Genomic DNA, 26,390 nt, shown 5'->3' on the forward strand with positions numbered 1-26,390 from the left:
TTGCAGACCAAGACTGTTGGTTTGTTATGGCAAAGGCAATTTATTAGTAATGTAAGGTCTCTTGTGCTTTTCTATCCATAGATAGACTGTTAAAAAACAGAAAGCTTGTCTGCATATTCTGAAATGTCAGTCAGCCCTACTTAAATCCACAATGCTGCGTCTCTTGGACCTGCTGTATGTTTTCTCCTCGGAGGTCTCGAAACCATTCTCATACAACTTCAGAGTTTGCTCTGTATTATCAGTCTAGTTCTTTACTGACTTTAAAACTCTTTTGTTCAAAGCCTTTTCATTCAGTGGTCTTAATGGTATTTTTATTAAGCCCTCTTGCATCCAACTACCTGCACTAATTTTATCTTGGCTTCCACCTTCTGCACAAATACCCATTTAAAGCTGGAATGTTTTGTGATCTCCTGCCACCCTTCGGTCCAAAGTAAATGTGATGTCAGAAACTTCATGCATTTAAGGACGAATATGGAAAAAAGTGAGCCACTGGTGGTTAAGCTTAGCTTTCAACAGCAAAATAGGTGTGTGGATGAGGAGCACAGATTTCACCCACTCCTTTTGCCTGTTGTTTACCAATCTATAGTCCCTCTTTTCAGTCTCTCTTCTCCCAAGCCAGTCATATCAGAGTGTGTTTGACAGTGGTAGTTGACATCCATTGGGACCGTGTTGGTTTAAACCCAGTGGAGGCTCCTAGGCAGTTGAAATCTTTGGGGCGAGGGGCCTCTCATAGATTATCTCCTAATATGCCTTTGATTTTACTCTTCTACACGGCTACTCAGTGCCATCTTTACCCGGGGCTGCAAGGGGTGCGGGGCACCTGGGTGCTGAATTCGGGGGGGGGGCGCCAGGTGCCCGCCGCTGAAGCTGCCTAAGTGCTTAACTATCTACCTGTTGTGAAATAATAAATAATTTTGCTCAAGCTAGAAAAACAAAATACATATATACCTAGATATTACCGAAATGTATACCTACTCACTGCCGTAGCTACATGCTCCACCACTGGGGGGCAGAGAGCAGGCAGGGGCGGGGCTGGCGCACATTCTGGGGGCGGGGCATGTGTTTTGGGGGTGGGACGTGTCGCCCGCAGGAGCGGGACGCGCGTTCTGGGGGCATGGCGCCCAGTGCGAGCGGGGGGGGGGCAGCCGCCATGGCACCTCTTGCTACGCCCCTGTACCTACTGTTTCACTAAAGGACTTTCAACTTTGTGTGCTCATTTACCAAAGATGCGCCGCACCAGCGGCGGCGCTTGTCATTTACAACGGCAGCGCTTGTCAGACTCAACGAGTATAAGTGTATTGTGAATAAATGAGCAAATAAAAAAGTTTGTTTCTTCCTCTCCCCTTCTTTCGTAAACAAGAGATACGGCATATGCATGATGTCTGGCATAAGCATAATAAAAATGAATTTGGGGGCTAAGCTAAATTTGGGGGCACTGGGTGGATCTTAGCACCCCGGTGGCGCAGCTACTCGTGAATATTCTAGGATCTGGAGTTGGTGGGTGGGAACTCGTTACACGCTAACAAAGCTTCCTATCTGGAGGTTTCTTGTATGCGCACTCTAGTGGAATAGCATTGAACTAAGAAAGCTTGGTTGTAGTTTTCTTTCAAGATCAAAGCAATATTTTTTTAAATCTGTTGTCATGGGTCCCCTTAAAGACATGGGTCCCATAGGCCTACTGTGCCTATTTGGTAATCCGGCATTACACTGGGACTTGGAAGGGAAGGGAAAACAGATTGAGACAGAGCCAATGTCAGTCAAAGCCAATGATAAGTGGAACTAGACCTAATATGATTACTGCACTGCAGGGTGTCTCTTCCAACTAGACAATTCTGTGATTCTTTGACCACACTGAGAAGGAAGGTGAAGGAAGCTGATAGCCAGGGTCTCCCCCTGGGTTGATTTACAAGTAAGAAGGCAGCCAAGTGGAGGCTGACTAAGGGCTGACTGAGATTGGCGGTTCAGTGCCCACTTGCCCTAATAGATGAGACTCCACTGGTGGTTCAGCAAAAAAATAGCATCCATGTGTAGGGATAGACAAATCTGTCCATTTCAGTTATTTCATGTTCCTCGTTTTCCCAGTCTTAAATCTGGCTCTCCACTTTTCTGCAGCAATTTGCTGTTTTATTTTATAGCATGAAAATTCATCAACATTTTAGTGTGAATTTCACCTAATAAAGCACTTTTTATTTGCCTGCAGTTTTGACTAATACACACATGTTAGACATGCCATTTGCCCCAGTATAATGTGTTTTGTATTTTATTTTCACCAATATATCACACTTCCTCCAAGTTTGGTAAATATTGTTTGGATAGTGGCATAGTGAAATTTAGAGACATGCGAACTTTGAAGGATATGTTTCATTTGGTGCATTAGTTTGAGAAGTGCAAATTGGGTTGTTCCTCTTTAAAATGCAGACAAAAATCAAACTTTTCCTTCATCGCTGTGTGCATGTGTAGATATTATTATTAGCTGGCGATGATTGGAGTTGTCCTCTGTAGGGCACCAAGTTCACGAAGGCTGCTCTAGCAGATTAAGAGTTGTTGACACTTTATTATTAAAGTCCATTGTATATATTGGTACAGTTTTGAGATTCATCTCTTTTCCCCCCTACAGGTTGTGTTTGTGTGTGTGTGTGTGTGTTTGTGTGTGTGTGTTTGTGTGCGTGTGTGTTGCTCCATTCACTAGTTGGCTGCAAGCTTATATATAAAAAAAGTTGTAGGAAAGTTCCTGTTAAGGAATCCAACCAACTTTTTACACTAGTTTACCTTTAGTGTCTTTGGCCATAAATAATTGGGGAGTAATTTCTAGCTTAGGGTAGTTCAGTATGGATCAATTTCCATCCATTTCCTATATTTATATCGAGATTGTTTGTGCAAAGCAGCAAGCACAATTTCCTCTTTTCTTTTTCCATTCTTGTATCCTTACGGTCACATATGAGAAAAGGAGGGGGGATGTTCTGTCTGGCGTATCATAATTTTGTCTCCACTGTGCTCAATTTATCCTTAAGTTGGAAAGAGCGGGCTGGGGACTCACTTCCCAGCTGCCTTGTCATTGTGATGCCCGCAAACTGCCTAGCCGTACAGTGTATGTATTTTAGACAGTGCTTTCTTCTCAGTTCATTTTAAAGATCCATGGCATTTATTCCCTCTTATATACTTGCCGCAGCTTTGATCTTATTTTGCCTTAAATTGCACTTCTAAGTCTTTCCACTTTTCATTCAGCCGAGAAGAGCAGCTGATGCCTGTGTGGGCGAGGCAGTTCCCCCCAACCCTCTTCCTTTCTAATTGTGGCACATGCCTTGGTTATCTTCGCCAGGCCTTGGCAAAACCCATTCACTTTATGCTTAGGTTCCCACGAGAGTCATTAGCCATAGGTGTCAGTTTCATGACAATCTTGGCTTTTGGTTTTTTTTCAGACAATTAAGCATGTTTCAAATCCTCATCCCTGTGAAGAAAAGCTTGAAAATAAGTGGAAAGTCCAAGAGCCACAGGGTGGTTGAGTTAGCATAGTGGGGTTGGAGAGCTGAAAATAATGTCATTATATCTGGCAACCAATGTGCCCCTTGTGTTTCAATAGTACATGGGTTGATGAGTCTAAAAAGCTCAGGGCACAATTTTCCATGTCCCTCCAGTGGCTATGCTGGCTCATTTAGCAGAAGTAAATGTGTCCTCCATGCAGGAAAGCAAGCAGTAATACCATAATTCAGTAATACCATAATTCAGGGACACATTCCATCCAGACAAAAAACACTCAAGGAGGATTTAGAGCAGGGATATGACCAAGGTTGAGGCATAACCTATGGAGGGTCCCAGGAGCCTGGCTTTTGGCATTTGCCTGAGGCCCCCTACCTTTGTGGCAGGTCACCTTTTAAACCATACTTCCCCCTCCCTTCCCTCAGTTTGCTGGTGGTGAACCATGTTTTCACAGTGAACTTCCGAAGCACTCCAGAGTTGTATTGTGCCAGCTAAAAATTCCCAGATCACAGATATTGGAGAAGTCTTGGGGATTCTGTTTTTACGGCTTGCTATACCCATTACCAGATATTTAACCCTGTTGAAACCCCAGAAAGTAGTTCTATATGAAATACATGTCAATTGAGTTCTCTGCACATCAAGCTTGCCATTCATAGGAGAGTTCAGCAGCTATGAAAACCAACCAAGAGATTATTCTGCCTGTATAAGAGATGGTGACAGATAAAGAACACTTTCATTGCTTTCTTTTCTAAAGCAAAGCTTCTTGAGGGTGTACTTATCTTTTTGTTACCCCGTCTCTATTTAAAACACTTGGAAACACTTTCACTGAAAAAGAGTTGAACATTTGAAAGCTTTTTTTTTTTGGCTCATCACCAAGAACCGTTTATCAGTTTATCAGAGTGGGCTTTATCACAGCTGATATCTGCATTAAATCTGCTTGGGGATTTGTAAAAGATACCTGGTGAAATTATGCACAAGGATGTGGCTGAAACTGCACCAGAGACTATTATTGCTTCAGATGGAAGAGAAGTTCCTGCCTTTCAGAGCGACGTGGGTTATGGCCCTGGAAGCACCTGTCTTTTCTACCTGCAGAGCGTTTTAAGGGCCAGCCTGCTTACTGGAAAGAGTATATATGTGCTCTATTGGATCAGTTGGTGGGAGTGTGAAATGCTGGTGCTGATTAATGTATTTTACACAGTGCAGCATTGTGCATGGCAGCATAACTCAACGAAGAGAAGAGAGAGAGAGAAGTACAGTCTGAAGTTAGACTACTGGCAGTGGTGTGTGTGGGTAGAATTACATGTGAAGGAATGGGGTCGGGAATACAAAGACTGACAGTCAATACTATTTATTTATTGCCTGCAAATCGCCCTATGGTCACAGGGCGGGTTACAACATTAAAACACAATATCAAAAACAATTTAAAACAACCTGCAACCACAAAACAGGCAGGCCCTAAAAACATACACCTCAAGCGCCGAAAGCCACGGTAAAGAGGTGCATCTTCAACATTTTCTGGAAGCTGTACAATGAAGGTGCCAGAGGATCTCTGTATAACACCTGGATTACCTGCAGGTTCCAAACTGTCTCCGAAGCATACCTGCCAAGTCTCCCACTGAAAAAATGTGGGATCAGCAGCGGCACGGCACCGGAAGTTGCATAGAAGCAACTTCCGGGGCCACTCTTCCCATGTGTGGGCACTGGAAATCGGGCAGAGCGGCACTGGAAATCACTTCTACGCATGCCCGGCGGCCATCTTGGGGGTGGCTGCATGGCAGCGGCCATGACGGCCCCCGCCATGCGGCCACCACCAAGATGCCCGCTGGGAATGCGTAGAAGCGACTTCCTGTGCCGCTCTGCCCGATTTCCGGTGCCCACACATGGGAAGAGCGGCACCCAAAATGGAGGCTCCCTGGCAGGTAGGAAATCTGGGGGATTTCCGGGATTTTTCTCCATTCGGGAGAACAGCAGGAAACGGATTAAAATCCGGGGGTTTCCCGCGAAAAACGGGATACTTGGCAGCTAAGCTTCGAAGGCAGCCCCATCCTAAGCTTTGTGTTAGTCCAGCCTTTAAGTTACCAAGGCATGGATAACTGTGGCTAGACTGTCGCTGTCTAGGGGTGGCTGCAGTCAGTGGATAAACCTCTACGGATAGAAGGTCCTTTATGCCTTTCGAAACTCAAGAGACAGACAAGTGCAACACCGCTCCCCAACTGTGCACCTTATCTTTCATGGAAAGCACAGTCCCTTCTGGAGCTGATTGAAACAGCCTCCCTGGACAGCTGATCAACAGAGCCATCACCTTGTCAAGATTCTGTTTCAGTTTCTTCCCCATATCCACTTGACTTTTACTGTGACCCCTCCTGGACAGAGCTACCCTTGTAATAATAATAATAATAATAATAATAATAATAATAATAATAATAATAATAATATAAAAATTTTATTTATACCCCGCCCTCCCCAGTCAGAACTGGGCTCAGGGTGGCTCACACCAATAAAGTTACAATAAAACATAAAAAGCAATTAATTAAAATACAGATTAAAATACAATTGTAGCAGTTATCAGTATATTTGGTTCACATTACTGCAATACCCACTATGTGGGGCTGCCTTTGAGGATTGCCAATTAGAGCTGCACGCTTATTAACAGAGACCAGACATGGAGAACATATCCCATCAGGTCTTGTAAATATACATAGGCTTCCAGCCCATTTCCAAACAAAATTCAAGGGACTGGTTTTGACTTAAAGAGCCCTATATAACATGGGACCAGAGTATCTGGCTTTTGACCTCCATTAACCTGTAATTTTGAGATCAGCCACCGAGTCCTTGCTCTCGGTCCCTCTGCCATCTGTGGTATGGGGGGTGGTGTTTGGAGACAGGGCCTTTTCAGCTGTGGCACCCCACTTCTCAGATTCCCTCCCCAGAGATCACCTGGCATGATCTTTTGTTTTCTTTCCAGCTCCCAGTGGAAAACCTTGTTTTTTGCCCAGGCCTTTTAGCTTGTGTGACTTATTTTTACGCTGGTGTCCTGTTCTGCTGCGCTCTGCTCTGAACCTACTTTTCTATATTTACTGTTATATTCTTTCTATTGGTTAATTTGTAAGCCTTGCTGAGACCTTTGGCTGAAGGGCAGTGAATAAATATTACAAACAAGAACATAAATATGGGTGAGAGAGAGAGAGAATGAACAGAAGCCAAGTGTTCTGCATTTCCCTTTGAAAGCCTGTGGGGCAGCTTCAAACTGCTGCGTGGTCAGAACTTGATGCTTTATAGTCCGGCTACTCCTTGCTCATGCAATGAGTCCAAAGCTGCAAAAATGTGGAGTCCAGATTTGTTGCACTCATTGCTGGAATTCACAGCTGCAAATCGAGGGAGGCCAATTAGCAGTACAGAAATGGCTTTTAACTCCAGCTAAGTGTATGCTTTTCACAGTATTGAAAGTGGACGAGTCTCTTGTGTGTCCAAATGATCTTCCTTGAAGTAAGCCTTCAGCTTCGAACTCTCTTTAAGTTAGAAAAAAAATCCATCATAATACTGGGGTGGTTTTTTGTGTGTGTGTTAACACCAGACACTATTGTGCCTCTTTCTGAAAGCCGTTTGTGATTGTCCAGGAATATTGAGCTTCAGTAAGCAGGCTTTCGAAAACCTGTTTGTATGTGTGAAATAAACATGCTCATATAAAGAAGAAGAAGAAGAAAAACCCTCCACATTTTCCTCTTCTACTAAATGGAAGGATGAGCTTACTGAAGTATGCCAGGATTTTAAAAGTGCAGAGTTTATATAACAGTATTTTCTTTCAAAAACCTGTTGTTCTTGTTTAGTTGTTTAGTCACGCCTGACTCTTTGTAACCCCATGGACCAGAGCACTCCTGTCTTCCACTGCAGTTCGGTCAGACTTATGTTGGTAGCTTCGAGAACACTGTCCAACCATCTCATCCTCTGTCATCCCCTTCTCCTTGTGCCCCCCATCTTTCCCAACATCAGGGTCTTTTCCAGGGAGTCTTCTCTTCTCATGAGCTGGCCAAAGTATTGGAGCCTCAGCTTCACGATCTGTCCTTCCAGTGAGCGCTCAGGGCTGATTTCCTTCAAAATGGAAAAGTTTGATCTTCTTGCAGTACATGGGACTCTCAAGAGTCTCCTCCGGCACCATGTTTTTATTGCCTGAAACCTACCAGAAACCTCCCAGAGCACAAATTTGGTGAAGTATCTTAGCACTAAAGCAATGTTTTCCAACATTTTTAGTTTGCCGTTTCTTGTAGGCCTGGTAGCCTTGTTTTCAAGCTTTAGCTTTAGATTTGGAGATATGAACAGCCAACTACAGGCCTGACAGGAAGCCCACCCACTGGATCTCCTCGCATATATCCAGGCTTCCTGGAAGGAGAGGAAGTGCCTCTGTTGCTTTGGTGACGGATCCACACTTCCCTGCCATTTTCTTCTTCCTCTTGACTCTCCTCAGCTTTGATTCTACTGCCAAGACGACTGAGGCATTGTCGTCGTTCCAGCAGGCTTTGGCATGCATCTTGGTGGGTTCTAAGTGCAGCCTTTTGCAGAATTGTGAGCCCAGATCACGTTGGAAGTGGCTGATTCCTGAAATGGATATTATATGTGTTTGAAGTTGATGTGTTCGACAACGTGGCCCAGTTTAGGTGAGAACAATGTGTTCCCATGCAGTTCCCATCTTGTTTAGGTGGTTTTGTCCTGTGTGAACCATGACACAGAGGTGGGTAGGTAGGTGGATTACAAACCATCTGAAGATGTTTAAGGTTTCTTGGGAAAGAGCTGGAGGTCACTAGTGCAGAGCACATGGCTTGCATGCAGGTCCAATCCCTGGCATCTCCAGGCAGGTCTAGGAAAGACCATCTAAAACAGGCACCCCCAAACAGGGCCGGGCCGGCACCCTGGCGCCCCGCGCCACCGAGACTACCCCTAGAGCTGGGCCTGCCCCCAAACTGCGGCCCTCCAGATGTTTTGGCCTACAACTCCCATGATCCCTAGCTAACAGGACCACTGGTCGGGGGAGATGGGAAATGTAGTCCAAAACATCTGGAGGACCGAAGTTTGGAGATGCCTGATCTAAAACCCATTCCCAATCGTTGCAGACAATACGGGGCTAGACACACTGAACTACTGCAGTGTTTCTCATCAATCTTAGGTCCCCAGCTGTGGTTGGACTACAACTCACATCATCCCTGACCACTGGTCCTGCAAGCAGGGGGTGATGGGAGTTGTAGTCCAACAACAGCCAGGGGTCCAAGATTGATGATAAACACTGGACTAATGGAATGGCTCAGGGATAACAGGGGTGGGTTACCTGTGGCCTTCCAGATTTTGCTGGACTACAACTCCAATCATCCCTGCTGGTTGATGCTGAAGGGGGCTGGATTCAAACCGTATCTGGAGGGGAGCATACTCCTCATCCCTTTGATAGAAAAGTAGTTTCATACATTTCTATGATCAGGTTCCACCTCCCCAATGGAGCCAACATTCAAGAGGTGACAAAAATCAAGTGAGCAGAAATAGAAAGGCAGCTTGCTATTTAGTTTCTTCCTACCTCTCTATGTTTATTTTATTTTTTTACAGCTCTTTTGTCTTGATGATGCAATGTTAAGCATCTTCAAAACAAGAGGGGGAAAGATCCATGCGGCATTCCTCGGGTGCAAGTACAACATATTTACACCCAGAAGCACATTTTGCAGGGCTTTCAAGTAAGCACTGGGTTTCTGAGTGCCCTAATTACGTATTTTGTTTTGTTTCGGTTTTGGAGCATCTTAATCAGAGATTAAAATGCAAATGCTTAGTCTGAGACTCCCAGCCACTGTTTTCTCACTTCTTCTCCCTTTGCTTTCATGTCCCACGTCTGCAGCTAATTAGCTTCTGTCCCTCTGCCTGCTTGTCTAGCGCTCTCTGCACTTTTGTGCTTTCCTCCCTTCTGATCTTTCCAACTGTCAATATTAACTCCTTTCCCTTCCAAAGGGTCTTGTTGCCAGGCAACCATTTCCTGTACTGCGTCGGAGCACCCCTCCCTCTCCCACTAGAAGCCCACACGTTCCTTGTGCAACTTTAAATAATTCAAAAATGTTGCTGCAGATTTTCGATTGCAAGCTCTTCCCTCCCTCCCTGCCGGCCACCCCTAACCAAAATTTTCATTCTCTGGGCAGTTGCTGCTAGCGGTGGAGACCTTTTAAAAAAATATGTAAACTGTTATTTATTTTGACAATCATTTCCCCAGCCAGCCGCTTACAAGTTCTCTCTGACTGTCTTAGGGAGTTACCCATGTGTGATCATTTATTTGCAGAAATAAAGATCAATTTACTTTTAGCATGCAAATACTGAAAAAGAAGAAGTTTTAATTGCTTTGTGTGCCATGCTGGACTACAACTCCCATCATCCCTGCTGAGCAAGTTTGCAGATGACACCAAATTGGGAGGGGTGGCTAATACCCCACACGAGAGGATCACACTTCAAAATGACCTTAACAGATTAGCCAAAGCAAACAAAATGAATTTTAACAAGAAGAAATGTAAAGTACAACAATTGGGCAAAAAAATTGAAAGGCACAAATACAGGATGGGAGACACCTGGCTTGAGAGCAGTACATGTGAAAAGGATCTAGGAGTCTTGGTAGACCCCAAACTTGACATGAGTCAACAGTGTGATGCAGCAGCTAAAAAAGCCAATGCATTTCTGGGCTGCATCAATAGGAGTATAGCATCTAGATCAAGGGAAGTAATAGTACTACTGTATTCTGCTCTGGTCAGACCTCATCTGGAGTACTGTGTCCAGTTCTGGGCACCACAGTTCAAGAAGGATACTGACAAGCTGGAACGTGTCCAGAGGAGAGCAACCAAAATGCTCAAAGGCCTGGAAACGATGCCTTATGAGGAACGGCTTAAGGAGCTGGGTATGTTTAGCCTGGAGAAGAGAAGGTTAAGGGGCGATATGATAGCCATGTTCAAATATATAAAAGGATGTCATATAGAGGAGGGAGAAATATTGTTTTCTGCTGCTCCAGAGAAGCGGACACGGAGCAATGGATTCAAACTACAAGAAAGAAGATTCCACCTAAACAATAGGAAGAACTTCCTGACAGTAAGAGCTGTTCGGCAGTGGAATTTGCTACCAAGGAGTGTGGTGGAGTCTCCTTCTTTGGAGGTCTTTAAGCAGAGGCTTGACGGCCATATGTCAAGAATGCTTTGATGGTGTTTCCTGCTTGGCAGGGGGTTGGACTGGATGGCCCTTGTGGTCTCTTCCAACTCTACGATTCTATGATTCTATGCATGATCCCTTGGAAGTTGTGGTAGAATGCAGTTGTCTCATTTTAATAGTATCCTGATTGAGAATCAGTATTGTTCCGGTAACTATGGGTTACACCAACTAGCTCTTCTAAAAGATTTCTTAGCTTTCAACTAAAAAGGTGACTATAAATTAAAAGCCTGTGACTTCCCTCAAAGAATCATGAAAACTGTAGTTACTTAAGGCTGTTGGGCATTGTAGCTCTGTGAGGGAGGGGGGCGGGAAATGCCACTCCCAGGATTCCCTGGGGCGAAGTTATGTGCTTTAAATGTATAGCATATCTGCAGCCTTAACCGTGAGAGGTGACAGTGCTTTGGTATATGTGCAGAGGTTAGAGAGCATGCTAAAAATGCAAAAGCAAACGTGGTCCCACCTCCATCTCAAGTTCTTCCCCTGAACTTGAATGGACTTCCTCCCTCCTCTTCTAGCGACCCACTGATGTTTTGCATTGAAATAGCCTTCTTCTGTTTGCAAAGGCAATATGTCTCGAGAAGCCACCGGAACAATGGTTGCTTTATGGTTTTTAATCTTTTTCTTTACCACAGGTAATAAAAGTTTACAAAGCTGCGGTACAGCAAACCTTGGATATCATGTTCCTCCCTGAAGGAAAAGAATTTCTTACTAGCACCGATGCAGTAAGCCAAGATTCCGCTGACCGTACCATCATTGCCTGGGATTTCCACACAGCTGCAAAGATCTCCAATCAAATCTACCATGTGAGACTTTTATTTACTTTTTTATTTACTTCTACGATGGCTCAATCACTATTCCGTTAAAAAGAAAAGAAAAGAAAAAAAAGCCCACAGCAATTTTTCTCTGGAAACTGCTGAAACAAATTTGTTTCCCCGCCAGTCAAAAAGGACGCTGAAAATTCCTCCTCAGAGCTAGGAGGTGGGAAGATGGACTGTTTTGGATGGGATTGCAGTCCCTTGGAAGGAGCAGGTCACGTTGGACACTGTACTCCTTGCTCTACTAATTTCTAGATTGTGCCATGTACTCTCTGTGGGGCTGCCCTTGGAAGGCAACTTGGAAACTGGTCCAGAATTTTTAAGAACAGCTGCACTGGTTGCCTGTTCGCTTCTGAGCCCAATTCAAGATGCTCACATTAGCATTCAAAACCCTAAATGACTCAGGCCCAAAATATATGAAAGACTCCCTGCTTCCTTCTTGGGTGTTAAGATCAGCAGGGGGGCATAGCTGCTGCCAACTCCCAGATTGAAAAATCCAGGATCGGCACCGGAAGTCACGCTGCAGCCATTTTGGAACTGGGCAGAGCAGCACCGGAAGTTGCTTCTGCACATGCTCTGCCCATTTCCAAAATGGCCACAGTGCTGGAAGTCGCTTCTGGGCATGTCCAGAGACTCCAGACATGCGCAGAAGGAGCCTCCCCGGGCCGGTAAGAATCCGGGGATTTACGTTTTTTTTTTAAAAAAATTCCGGGCTGCCAGCGGGAAACGGCTGGAAAAACGGGGGTTTCCTGGGGAATACGGGAGACTTGGCAGCTATGCAGGGGGGGGGGCTCTTCGTAGTTTCACCACTCTCAGGTATTGTGAGTTTTTTACAGAGAGGATGGATGCCCCAGGACAGGGCCTTTTCTGTGGCAGCCCCAAAGTTGTAGAATTCCTTCCCCGCAGAAATGCATCTAGTACTTTCATTGTGAAGTTTCCTTTGTATGCTGAAGGTGTACCTCTTTACCCTGGCCTTTGGCCCTTGTGAGAGATATGTAAATATTAGGACCGATCCTATTCTTGAGGTTGTAATATATTTTAAACTGTTTTTAATACTGTACTCTGGGACCTTATAGGAAAGGACAGGTAAGAAATCGAATAATTGTTATTAGTATTGGCATTATTACTATTTTGTCCTTCATCCAATAGGATTCAGCTGCATTGTGCTGCAATCTGTGGGTGTAGAGCTCAGGAGAAATAGCAGAGCACCCTTCATTATTTTGCATGGATAGTAGGAAGTCGGCCTCATTAAGTTCAGTGGGATTTGCTCCCAAGTTCTTGTCATAGCACCACAATATTAATTTCCTCGAGGTGTTATTATCCTTGAATTGATAGCTTTACATCTTGAGTTCTGGTGCCTGGAAATGGCACCTTGCCCGGGAGTCTGCCATGGCGGTGGATTGCGACTCCAAACTATTGTTTGTGTCTCTTGCTAGCTTCAGATTGTTAAGCCAGGTAGTGCAGTCTTAGCAATGATAACAGTAATCACCTTCCCACTTTCCACAATGCCAAGTAAACTTCCCGAACTCTTGTCAGCCTGGAAAGAGCCCAGTTTCCTCAACAGCATCTTGGAGCCTTATTAAGTTAATTAAGTCCGTCTGTGCAGCACCTGGTCTAAAGAGCTTTTGGTTCCATTTTGCTACGCACTGATCACCTTTGATTTACAATGGAAGGTTGTGACTGACACTACAGCCAGGGCCGTCCCTAGGCCTGGGCTAGGTGGCGCAAGGCGCCAGGGCGCCTGCCCATCGGGCGCGGAAGGGGCGCCGAACGCTGGTGTCTGCCTCCGCGCGCCTCTGCTGTTGAGTGGCTTCAGGCAGCTCTCCGGAGGCGCGCAGGGAGCACTGGCCTGGGGCCGCCGTGCTGCGCCTCTTAACTGTTCAGGCGCGCCTCCGGAGCTTCGCATGGGGAGCGGAAGCCTGGGGCCTCCTCCTCCGCGCCTCTCAGTTTTTGAGAGGCTTCAGGCTGCTCTCCGGAGTTGCGCAGGGAGCGCGAGTCTCGGGCTGCCTCCTCCGTGCCTCTCAGCTCCCCGCGCCCCTCCTGCCCGCCTCACTCACAGGGGGCGCCGGAGGGATCTTGGCACCAGGGCACCAGATATGGTTAAGATGGCCCTGACTACAGTCCGGCACTTCTGTACTCAATCCATTTTTTACATTGTTTTATTTTATTTTTGTACGAAGCACATTTTAGACAATAATTATGCTTCTTTAACAGCCCTTAATTTACTCTTTGATTATAAATGTCAAACAACCAGAGAACTATTCATGCATTTGTTTCAAGTATATTTATATTTCATTTACTATGCGTGCTCATCAGGGAGTGAACCCCCATTGAACACAGTGGGACTTGCTTCTGAAGTAAATATGCATGGTGGCGTACCGTTAGAAATGTCAACCTGGGCTGATTAGTGATGTAGCAAAGAGCTGATTCACGCATGCATGCTAATCTCTTGATTATTTAGTCCTTGATTCCTCCCACTCTGTGCGCTTGTAACCAAACAGTTTTCTCCCTGGCCGCAACCATTATTTTATGGTTGAGGTAGGATTGGAACTCGGGAACATCAGACATATCGTTCTGTCCACAAGTCCACATTCGTTCTCTAGCACATTCTTGGGTTCCAACCGGATTCCTTGTAGCTGTCAAATCATGAAACATATAATTTGTCCCACTGCTCAGTTTTGGGGAGAGGATGCAGAATTTCAGTCTGCTATTCACGGGCAGGAGGAACTGTGGGTCAGTGTTAGAGCACACAATTTGCAGGTAGTTGGTCCTAGGTTCAGTCTCTGGCAAGGCATGTTAAAGGGAATTAGGTAGCAGGTGGCGGGAAATACCTCTAACTGAGACTCTGTAGTGCTATTCCCATTTAGAGTAGTCTGTACTGGGCTGTTTGGGCAAATATTTATTTATTTATTTATAATAAATTTTATTTTTCAGTTTTTCAAAAAATATTTTGACAAAAATACAGATCCAATATTTTCCAACAAATATGTTTATTTTGACTCCTTTTGTGGTTACTTATATTCTTTAAGGGACCCAGGTGGCGCTGTGGGTTAAGCCACAGAGTCTAGAGCTTGCTGATCAGAAGGTCGGTGGTTCGAATCCCTGCAACGGGGTGGGCTCCTGTTGCTCGGTCCCAGCTCCTGCCCACTTAGCAGTTCGAAAGCACATCAAAGTGCAAGTGGATAAATAGGGACCGCTCCGGCGGGAAGGTAAACGGCGTTTGTGTGCGCTGCTCTGGTTCGCCAGAAGCAGCTTTGTCATGCTGGCCACATGACCCGGAAGCTGTCTGTGGACAAACGCTGGCTCCCTTGGCCTATAGAGCGAGATGAGCGCCGCAACCCCAGAGTCGGACACGACTGGACCTGATGGTCAGGGGCCCCTTTACCTTATATTCTTTAAATTTGTAACTCTGCATTTCCTTCATTATTCCAATTGTTAATTACTCCCTAGTTTTCCTTCAGCATTAATTTTAACTATCTGGTTTAAGTTAAACCTGCTAATGAACTTATTATGTGTACGGTAACATTTCATATATTGTAATCCACAAATTTCCCCCAGTCTTTTTATCTGAAAAACTGTGTGTATCTGAAGAAGTGCGCTTGCACATGAAAGCTCATACCAATGACAAACTTAGTTGGTCTCTAAGGTGCTACTGGAAGGAATTTTTTAAAAAGTTTTTTTGGACAGATATTTATTTATTAAACTTGTATACCTCCCTATACCTGTGGATCTCAGGGTGGTTCACAACATACTAGTCTGATAAAAGGTAGGTCCCTATGTTCCTCCTAGGAAGAAATTCTCCTTATACTAAATATCTCTAAAGCCGATTCATAACTCTCCATTGGTGTGTAGGGTCTACACACACAGTGGGACACAGGACCAAGCTTCAGGCTTGCATGGCTATCTCTATTGCGTTTAAAATTCACCTGTGACTCAGGGACTCGGGCACCTCCACTAAAAATGAGAGGGGACAAGGATCATAAGTGCTGTGTAGCCATATGTACCCTGGGATGAATCCAGTGTTGAGTTATGTCTGTTGTTCCATCAGGGCAGACATTTCTGCTTGCTAGGCAGAATGATCGCCCCTCTCCTCTCCACACACCCTGTTCTGGGGGTTCTCCCAATCCCTGCAGGGCTATTTTTGGGGGGACATGGGGACAGGAGGGGGAAAGCTTCCTCTTCCATCCGCAGATGAGAGTCATTAGTTGAATCCACAGGAGCCAATTCCTAGGGGTCAAACTCCCTTTGCTCCACCCAAAAAAATATTTGAAGAGGTGATGCCCTCTCACAGTTTATGGGCGTTGCCATTCAAATGGTGTGTGCGTGCCACGTTTTGTGACCGATTATGCGGAGTGGGGCTTATTCAAGTGGTTGTCCCTGGCTGAATCCTGCCCTCCCCTGTGTCCCCTGCGGTAGCTCGTGGGTCACTTCTGTGGGATGAAATGTGAACCTGCTCTCAGATTTCAGTCTTCGGCTTTTGGCACAGAAAGGGAAGCTGTGTCCATTGGCCTACTATCAAACTCCAAGCATTTAATCTGGCTCCTCCCACTTTGATGTTGCTCTGGCAACTGCCGGCTGTGACCCCAGCCACTATGCTCAGGTGCCCCTAACAGATTGCTATGTGGAAATGAGGCACCTGACAGAAAAAAACCGATTCCCTACACCTGTTTTTTTAGGAACAGGAAGTTTTTAGACACCGCCCTGTTGTGAGATTCTTGCAACTTCCCGAAGAATGAAGCTGGCTGCTTTAAGAGCTGCCATCTTGTGCGGTCTAATGATTTTGAACCATTTTAAAAAGGCGTTTCCTACATAAATCCATCCGTTTCACATATAGTCTGCCGAAACTCAAGTTTCTTTTGAAAACATTAAGAATCAGGGTCAGTTTGCATCCATTTATCTCTGAAAAGAACAATTCTGTCCAAGCGGGGAGATGGAGTGGATGATTTAATAGAACTTGCCCATTCCCAACTTTCCGTGATTGCCTTTGTCCGGATTTGCAGATGCAGAATCCCGTGCATAAATTGTGATAGTAGGTTAGTCATTTGCACTTCAAAAGCAATGCGCTTCAGTGAATAAGAAACTGCAGAGCACTCAGTTCTGATGTATTCAGAAGCTTAAACAAAATGATTTCCTTGGGAGTTAAAAAGGAGAGCGTTATTGAATGGGGCAGTTTACTGCACTCTCTAGAGCTAGCGTGAAATTGAGGGGTTGGTTTGGTTTTTTTTGGGGGGGTAAACAATTACTAAAAAAAATGCCTTTAGTTTCATAAATTTCCATCTCTAATCTTACAGATGGAAGGCTGCGTGTACTCCCAATATACTGAAAAGTCAATTTTCACTTTCATCGAGGGTAAACACCATTCATTGAGCCAAAACAGCTTCCATAGTTTGCCTTTCTTTCTCTCTTTTCTAAAACAGCTGACTTTTGCATCCGAGCCTCTTGTCCTTTCTACACTGGAACAAATGACCTGATCCATCCTTTATATAGGATAAGGCTGTCAATGGCTACCAGCCATGATGTCTAGATAGAGAGAGAGAGAGATAGATAGAGAGAGAGATGTTGACTTTATGGATTATTTTATTGATACACCAGAAGAAGTGGTTAATTCAATTGAAACACTTAAGTGTCTGGGTTCAGATCGTTTAAGAGCTGGTATGGTAAAAAACCTCAGACGGAAACAGTTCAGGTAATACATATGGAAGGAATGGCTTAGATTAAAAGTGATGAATCTCTTTCACTGTTCCTAAAAACTGGCTCCAGGGAGGAATCTGTGGGAAATAAGTGATGCTCATTGTTGGTGGCCATATTTTAACTGTGTGCTGTGCGAAGAAGTTACTGCTTGGACTTTGGCAAACGTTGCATTACTTCTAGGTTGCATAGGAGCCAACTCCCCCATATTTGAGGGAGTTGATGGGCATTGCCATTCAAAGGGTGTGCATGTGCCATATCATGTGATTGATTATGCTGGGTGGGGCTTACCTGCCCCTCCCCCCAATATTCAGATCAAGCTGACACCCCTGCTCATGTGTATGGGGGCTGAACATCAGTCACAGCCTGATCATCGCAATGAGAAGGAATGAAAATTGTTGAGGAGGTCACGGGAGATCTGCAAAATATATTGAAAAGCACTGAAAGTACTCAATTAATTGAGGTTCTGCCCCATCCCCCAGCAGATGCATGCCCCCCCAAACAAATCCTGGCCACGCTCATGGTCCTCCATAGTCAAATGGATTTCCTTTCTTCACACTCCTGTTGGATAAATGCAGAACAATTTCCACCTGGAAAGATCTGCATTTTGTCTTTACTCACTATCACATGGAGAAACTGGGAAAGATGGTCACAAAAGTCAATGTCACATTCCGGCGTGAGCAAGTGGTCAAAGGAAGCGAAACTGGCCCTGGGATGTCCTGAAAGGGCTGCTTGAGTCTCGTTTTGCAGGAGCGCAGCTTTCTTTTAAGAAGCACTTCTCATTTCCTCCATCAACATTTGCTGCTTCCATTGTTAAAAGGGAATAATTTGCCACACGTGCCCCGTCTTCCCTGAAGCAACACGCTCGTCAGTCGTACAAATTACTCCGATACGGCTGTGCAGCAAAGCGAGCAGAGCAAATTGTATGCAGGGTTGATTTTTGCTGCTGCTGCTGTTGTTAAATCATATCATAGAAATGATTTCTGATTGTTCCGACACATGTGGGATTTCTTTGTGGGTTTTTGTAGCATCAACTAAATAAATACTGCGTGGTTCATTTCTAATGTAAATTTATTACTTGTTGTAGGGTTGGGTCAAATTCCTGACTCAGTTTGTAGGTGGTGAAATCGAGGGTTGGAGGGTTTCGCTCTGGGAGAGTGTAGTTTCGTAAACAGGACACACACACACACCCCAGCAAATTCCCAGAAATTTGTCTTCTAATTATTATTTTCTGCTAATTTAATATTGAACGAAGCTCTATTGCTTGTTCATACTGGTAGATGAAGGAAGCAGTGGGGAGGAGTAGGGCACAGATACTACTGTCAACAGTAGTAGCCATTGCCATGCACGGCATTCCACAGAAGACAGGCCCCTGCCCTGAGGAGCTTACAATAGAAAATTAGACGCAGGTGAAACAGAAGAAGTGCTGGGGAAGTGGACGTGCGTCAGAACAAGGAAAGATCGTAGATAGCTCAGTCGGTAGAGCGTGAGACTCTTAATCTCAGGGTTGCAGATTCAAGCCCCCACGTTGGGCGAAAGATTCCTGCATTGCTGGGGGTTGGGCTAGATGACCCTCGGGATCCCTTCCAACTCTGCAGTACCATGATTCTATGATTATGTGGTTTGTTCCACTCAGGCTTGATTGTAGTTCTACTGTAGTACAATGTTGGAGTCAAGGCTTTATCCTTCTGCCGTTCTTCCCAACTTTCCATGCAGGAGCGTTACACCTGCCCCAGTTTTGCGCCACATCCTAAGGAGCCTGCCTTCGTCGCTCAAACAAATGGCAACTACCTGGCCTTGTTCTCTAGCCTGCGGCCCTACAGAATGAACAAAAAGAAGATATATGAAGGGCACAAGGTATCCTCCCCTCTCCGCAAACTCGTAATAGATCTTGCCCTTTTAAGTGCCTGCTTATGCTTCTGATTTACAGCGGGGATAAAAATTAATCGACTTCAACCCTGTTCTCTATATTTTAGTTAATTTGGAACTAAACTGAGGAGCGGGTAGAGCTTAAAATACCTGCAAGTGTTATTAGTTGCTAATAGCCTCGTCACGTATAAACCGGCTGCCGCTAACAATGTAAAGTCCTTAATGGGTCTGTCTTAATAAACACCCAGGGAAGCAATTAGGCCATTATGGTAAAAACTGACATGTTTATTACACTATGAAATTTCGGGAGGTTATAGATCATCTCCCATTTCCTTAATTAACATCTTGATTTATTTAACCTCTTTCGAATCCGGATTCTTGTTGCAGGTTGAAGGATATGCGATAGGCTGCGAGTTCTCCCCCGATGGAATGCTACTTGTCACCGGGAGTTCGGAGGGCAAAGTGTTTTTCTACAACTATCGCACGGCTCGGATCATTCGCACGCTGTCCGCGCAAAGCCAGGCCTGCGTGTGTGCAACTTTCCATCCAGTCCTTCCGTCGCTCCTTGCTACATGTGGCTGGGACGGAGTCATCAAGATCTGGCAATGATAATATCAGTGATCTTAAAAATCAACTATATATATATATATATATGTCCTGTGTTTTGAAGTTTGCTTCCAAGTTTGCTCTAGAGCAGGGTTTCCCAAACTTGGGTCTCCAGCTGTTTTTGGACTACAATTCCCATCATCCCTGACCACTGGTCCTGCTAGCTAGGGATCATGGGAGTTGTTGTCCCAAAACAGCTGGCGACCCAAATTTGCAAAACCCTACTCTGTAATGCTGCTGGCTCAACCATACAGGTGCCCAACTTGCTTAGCTCATTTTTCTTCATACTTTGCCTGGAGCTGTGATACTCTAGGGCAGTGGTTCCCAAACATTTTGGGGGCGTAGCCTCTTCGGTTCCATAAACTCATCCCCAATGCCCTCTACCCTACCCTATAAAGTGCATTGTTCGGAATAGTGGTTTGCATGACCCACTAAGGGAGATACTAACACAATGAAATTCAAAACAGGAGCAGTGAATTGCATGTTGATTCAAAACCCGATTAAATCTATTTAATTCAACAAAATGGGTGAAATTGATCTAATGGCACCAGCTTTTCAAAGTCTGATAGAAATTGACACCTCCAGCACCCCCCTCCCCGCTACCCTCTTGCCTCTTAACGTCCACATTTGGAACCATTGCTCTACGGCAGGCATGTCAAACCTGCGACCCTCCAGATGTTTTGGACTACAATTCCCATCTTCCCCAACCACTGGTCCTGCTAGTTAGGGATCATGGGAGTTGTAGGCCAAAACATCTGGAGGGCCGCAGGTTTGACATGCCTGCTCTACGGCGTCTTGATGCTCACTGAGCTGCGGTTTCCTTGCAGAAAGTACTAAATCTGTAACTGTGACTAGTTTCCACCCTCTTGCTGCTATAGTTAATGAGGGAAAGAGCTTCCAAAATGAATGAGTGACTAGCCTGCAGTCCCAAGTCTATACAGTCTAGCTGCCATGACTTACTACAGAATGCACAAAACCTGTGACTAGAAGTGATTAAGAAAGGTTCAGAGTCAAGGTTAGGTGCCACTGGGAGCATCGAAATGTGACCCACTTTAAACTTGGTTGAATCTACACTTTAGCCTTTAAACCTTTTCTGTCCTAGAGACGAGAGGTGATTTTCTTTGCTTAGCTAAAGCTGAACTTCAGCCCTTTTCTCTTTAAAACAGTCCCAGCCCTTTACCAGTACACATGACTTGGCCTTGCAGAAGTTCCCCTGTTTTGAGTCCTCGGCTAAGTCATGCTAACGGGCTCGGCGCTGTGGCTGATGCAACTTTTCTGGTGCAGGTTACTGTCATTTGGATCTTGCGGGGAGTTCTACTTACAAATTGCGTTTGGGGCCTGTATGATTTGGATGTGAGTCGCTTTCATGTGAGCAGAAGTTTCTTCAGAGGAGCTGCACTTTTAAGACTGTAGCTTTCATATAAGACAGAGATTGTCTTAGGAGAGCTGGCAGTAGAAAGGAAAACGGAAACAGTATTTTAAGTTCGTGATCCCTGCTTCCATGCCATTGATGTTCAATACTGGATAGGCTTCTTGCCCTAAAATGCAGTTAAGTTTATATATTTACCAAGTCTCAGCCAGTATGTTTTCATTCTGTGTTCTGAGGGTTGAGGCATGACTTCTTCTTCTTCTTCTTCTTCTTCTTCTTCTTCTTCTTCTTCTTCTTCTTCTTCTTCTTCTTCTTCTTCTTCTTCTTCTTCTTCTTCTTCTTCTTCTTCTTCTTCTTCTTCTTCTTCTTCTTCTTCTTCTTCTTCTTCTTCTTCTTCTTCTTCCCCTCCCACCAGCTGACTTGGTTGCCCCAGCCACTCTGGTGTGAGCCATCACTGAGAGATGTCAGAGGCCAGCTTTTGTGTAGAGTGTGATTTGCATGAGAACCAGCGGAACTTGAACATTGATCTGCCATAGATGGCGGGTAAGAACTCAGCCATTTGTAACACACCTTTCATGCCAGACAAAAAGCGCTCGTATACAATCATTCTGTGTAAATAAGAGGGCATAGTTTTATGCTGTGCTGAAGTGAAAATTATTAAATGTTGAAATGTACAAATGATTCAATGAAGATACTATAAAATGTGAAATAAAAACCCTTTTTTATTTTTAGAAAAATGCAAAGAAGGTAAACTAGGGCAATCCTTGCTTCCTTGTTTGTTTCCTGTGCTCATATTCATTGGCAAACCTATTTACTCTTTTTTTGCGTTGACTGGATGTGTTTATTGATCAGGATTTTTCCTGGGCACAGCTGTGATGAAAGTTACTGACACAATAGCATTTTAGTTCTTTATATTTTATAGGACATGGACTTCCATTGAACAGAGGTTACGTTAAGGACTTGGCTGACTCGGGGGTGTGTGTTTGTTTGATGTTACGTTATTTTCCTGTTGCACACTTCCAAAAAGCTCTCGGAGCAGCTTACAGTATATGGTAAAAACACAAAACAGCAACAAGTAGAGCACAACAGAACCCAAGTCTAAAACAGTACAAAAGCAACTTAAGAGAAACAACCAACGCAATTAAAAAGCAAGTACAACCTTCTCTGCCCACCTACAAAAAAAGTTTTCTGAAATAGGAAAGGAAAACCCTTGCAGTTTTCCTAAATATTATATTAGAAATAACCTGACAAGTTGCTCTACAGAGGGAATTCTGCTTAAATCAGGAGTTGGCAAGCAAAGGGTCTGCTGGTTTCTCTTTAAGGTTTCCAGACTCAAAAGAGAGCAGGGCAATTAAAGGCACAGAAGTCCTGTCCTCTATTGAGTGCCATCATGGCAGATTGCTGGAGAAGAGACCAGCTGGCTTGCTCTCTGCTGTACTACAGCACCACCCTTGCAAATGGTCAGAGGAGGTACTACAACTTCTTAGAGGTTGGTACAACAAATCACCAGGAATCAGTAGATTATAGAGTCTGGCGCTGCTTTGACTCTTCAGTCTGATCGGGGTGTTTCTTAGACACAGAATGAGTTCAGTCTGCTGTCCCTGGCTTGTCTCCCCACCTCCCATTCATCAGCTCCGTCAGCAGGAAACAGGAGGGACGACTTCAGAAAGAAATCGATCTGATCCGTTGGGTATTTCACTGAAGAGAACCGAGCGCCTAAGCTTTCCTCCCAGGTCTTCCTCCTGTTCAGTTTTGTCTCGGAGACTCTTGTTTCTCCACTGCGAGGCTTCACATTAATTTGGTACCTTTTGTATTTGAGCATTTTCAGGTTGGCGAAGTTTGAAAAGCACATGAGTAGCTATTTTGGCCCACCTGCGGGTTTGCAGAGTGGCAGTGTAGGTACAATCTTCATTTTAAAGCCTCATTTTCTGAATAGGTCTGCTGCTGAGCTAGGAGTGTGGGCCTGGTGAGCAAGACAGACCATGCCACTTACCTCTCATAATGGGACTTGAAGTTAGGGGGATCTAACAGTTGGGCTTGAGGCGGGAGGTAATAATTCCTGAGGATTTACGCCTCCCTTTCTGTACTCGTCACTGTCAATTTTCTCTTAGCCAACCTTCTTCAGCCTTGAGTCCCCAATAGCTATCATCCCCAGCTAGCTTAGCCAATAGCAAAGGTTGATGGCATCTGTCGTCGAACAGCATCTTTGGAACCAAGGCTAAGGAATGCCCTCGTAAGCAATATTAATTTTCTTAATGAAGTTATTGTTTATCTAGTCCCTCCTACGTTGTTTCAGAGATCATGGAAGCCATGGACTCCCTCTGTGTCCTTCTTCCCATTATCAGCAAATATAGAATTGTAGAGTTGCAAGCAACCCCAAGGGTCATCTAGTCCAACCCCTTGCAATGCAGGAATTTCAGCTGAAGCCTCCATGACAGCTGTCCATCCAACCTCTGCTTCAAAACCTCCAATGAAGGAGAGCCCACCACTTCCTGAGGGAATCCGTTCCACTATCGGAACAGCTCTAACCACCAGAAATTTCTTCCTGATGTTTAGTCAGAATATCATTTCCTTTAACTTGGTTCAAGTCCTACCCTCTGCAGCAGCAGAAGAGTAGCTTTCTCCATCTTCCATGTGACAGCCCTTTAGATAAGGAATGTGGCTATCACATCTCCTCTCTGTCTCTTTTTAAGAGTTGGTATTGGAAGTTGTCGGGGACTGGGCAGAGGAAGAATGGTGGAGACCTCCTCCCCAGACTCACCCTTTCAGAGAAGAAGAAGACAGTTCAGAATTACAACAGGGGTTTGAGGGAGATCACAACTCAGAGGCCGATGAGGGGAAAAGCTGGGAAATAATGGAAGAGGAGGAAGAAGCACCAGAGGGGAGGGGGGGGACAGCAGATGGACACAGTGTTTTTAGAAAGCATTCCAGACCCCCCCTCTCCCAGAACCTGGTGGGAATTGAAAGTTGGAGAGCAGAGAGCTCCGAGGCAGAAGACACATCTCAGCACTTGTATTGATGACACATAATAGGAGAGAGGGAGGAGATGAAGACTCACTCGGAGCAACACCATTACTCCAAGAGGTTGCATTTCTAAGCCTCTCTCTGTGAATATTGAATATTAAGCATTGGTAAGAACTTTCCTTGTCTTATCTGTTCCTGGCAACCTACCATGGGGGGGTTGGATCCTCTGACTCCTGACAGTCCTTTCCTGTGGCTCATGCAGTCCCTTTGCAACAGGTCTTGCAAAATAGTGAAATGTTGAGTGTTTCAAAAATGGAGAGGCATCCCATTGTTGGTTGTGGGTTTAAACCAGAACAGAACCTAAGATCTCATGCGCGCACATAATGCACTCCACCAGTAGCCCAAGGGGCATTGCCCCTTTGTATGGCCCCCCCCAAATCTCCAGGGGGTTGAGGGGACCCTCCAGAGACATGACATGGAAGATTGCTCCATTGTGCAAGAAGCAATCATTGTGCTAATGGGATGATCTCAATGCTACGCCGAATACAACCCAAGGTTCCTTGCTTTCTGTGAAATCAATGCAGTTGCCAAACTGGTCTTTTTTAGTCGCATGAAGCAGAATGAGCTTGCAATGCTGTTCTACTGGAACATGTTGCTTCTCTCCTGTGGGCTCCATTTTCATTTCTGCAGCAACATTCTCTTTGAGAGGAGCATGTGGGATTTCAATCACTAGTGTTTGCAAAGCATTTTGAGACCGTCTACTGGAAGGCAATAAAGGCAAGTAAAGATTCATTATTTATTAATTTGTCTTACTTATGAAGCAATAATTGACTGCTTTCTCGGGATTCGAATACCTAATAGAGTTCACATTTTGACCTTTCAATAGCTCAGGTGGTTTTTTTAAAAACCAAAAACACCCAGCTACAGTACAGTGTCCTTGAAATTTGAAATAATTGCTAGGTACTTAAGTTACAATACGGGATATTTTCATGGCAGCCTGTAGATGACTTTCAGCACCGAAGCACCACTAATGCCCAATGTCTGGAGTTATAGAGGCATTGAAAGCAATGATTACACTGGAGCTTCACATAATAGACATCATGACTAAGATTCCTTGATAGCCTTATCCTCTGTGGTTTTTTTTGTCTAGTTCCTTTTAAAAGTTGCCCAAGTTGGTGACCATCCACACTTCTTGTGGTAGCAAATTCCACAGTATAGCTTACACATAGTTTATTATTTATTTATTTATACCCCGCCCATCTGGCTGGGTTTCCTCGGCCACTCTGGGCGGCTTCCAACAGATATAAAAATACATTAAATATCACAGATTAAAATCTTGCCTAAACAGGGCTGCCTTTAGGTGTTTTCTAAATATCAGGTAGAGTTGTTCATCTTCCTGACCTCCGATGGAAGGGTGTTCCACAGGGCGGGTGCCACTACCGAGAAGGCCCTCTGCCTGGTTCCCTGTAGCTTTGCTTCTCACAGTGAGGGAACCGCCAGAAGGCCCTTGGCACTGGATCTCAGTGTCTGGCCTGAACGATGGGGGTGGAGACGCTCCTTCAGGTATACAGGACCAAGGCCGCTTAGGGCTTTAAAGGTCAGCACCAACACTTTGAATTGTGCTCGGAAATGTACTGGGAGCCAGTGTAGGTCTCTTAGGACCGGTGTTATGTGGTCCTGGCGGCCGCTCCCAGTCACCAGTCTAGCTGCCGCATTCTGGATTAATTGCACTTTCCGGGTCACCTTCAAAGGTAGCCCCACGTAGAGCGCATTGCAGTAGTCCAAGCGGGAGATAACTAGAGCATGCACCACTCTGGCGAGACGGGCAGGTAGGGTCTCAGCCTGCGTACCAGATGGAGCTGATAGGCAGCCACCCTGGACACAGAATTGACCTGCGCCTCCATGGACAGCTGTGAGTCCAGAATGACTCCCAGGCTGCGCACCTGGTCCTTCAAGGGCACAATTATCCCGTTCAGGACCAGGGAGTCCTCCACGCCCGCCCGCCCCCTGTCCCCAAAAAACAGTACTTCTGTCTTGTCAGGATTAAACCTCAATCTGTTAGCCGCCATCCATCCTCCAACTGCCTCCAGACACTCACACAGGACATTCACTGCCTTCACTGGTTCTGATTTAATTGGAGAAGGCCAATGTATGTATAGAAATACCTTGCTATTCAAGCCTCTCACTTGAGTTTCTTTTTCTTTTTTTATTTCATTATAAAAGTTTCTTGAATAGGTGGCAACTTTCATTATTTCCCCGTATTGCTTTTACATTCTTTTTGTGCTTCCTGATGCTTTGTGAGAGGCCAGACAATAAATAGAGAGATGAGAGATACTTCGATAGACACTCTGATAGAGAGAGAGAGAGATGCTTGGGGGTTGGGAAAGAGA

At 45.0% G+C, this 26,390-nt stretch overlaps 1 protein-coding gene across 2 annotated transcripts in view; it reads left to right on the forward strand.

Annotated features, from left to right (window-relative positions):
- WDR25 (WD repeat domain 25) overlaps nucleotides 1–21,774 on the forward strand; it is a 99,098-nt gene extending 77,324 nt beyond the window's left edge. For both annotated transcript variants that reach the window (XM_088655509.1, XM_035105876.3), the window contains exons 5-7: nucleotides 11,322–11,492; nucleotides 18,909–19,049; nucleotides 19,449–21,774. In XM_088655509.1, the coding sequence (XP_088511635.1) occupies nucleotides 11,322–11,492; nucleotides 18,909–19,049; nucleotides 19,449–19,670 (534 nt within the window). In that variant the 3' untranslated portion in view covers nucleotides 19,671–21,774. The remainder of the gene's footprint in view (nucleotides 1–11,321; nucleotides 11,493–18,908; nucleotides 19,050–19,448) is intronic.
- The last annotated feature ends 4,616 nt before the right edge of the window (nucleotides 21,775–26,390 follow it).

Source organism: Zootoca vivipara, chromosome 1 (assembly GCF_965207765.1).
Source record: "Zootoca vivipara chromosome 1, rZooViv2.hap1.1, whole genome shotgun sequence".
NCBI lineage: Eukaryota > Metazoa > Chordata > Lepidosauria > Squamata > Lacertidae > Zootoca > Zootoca vivipara.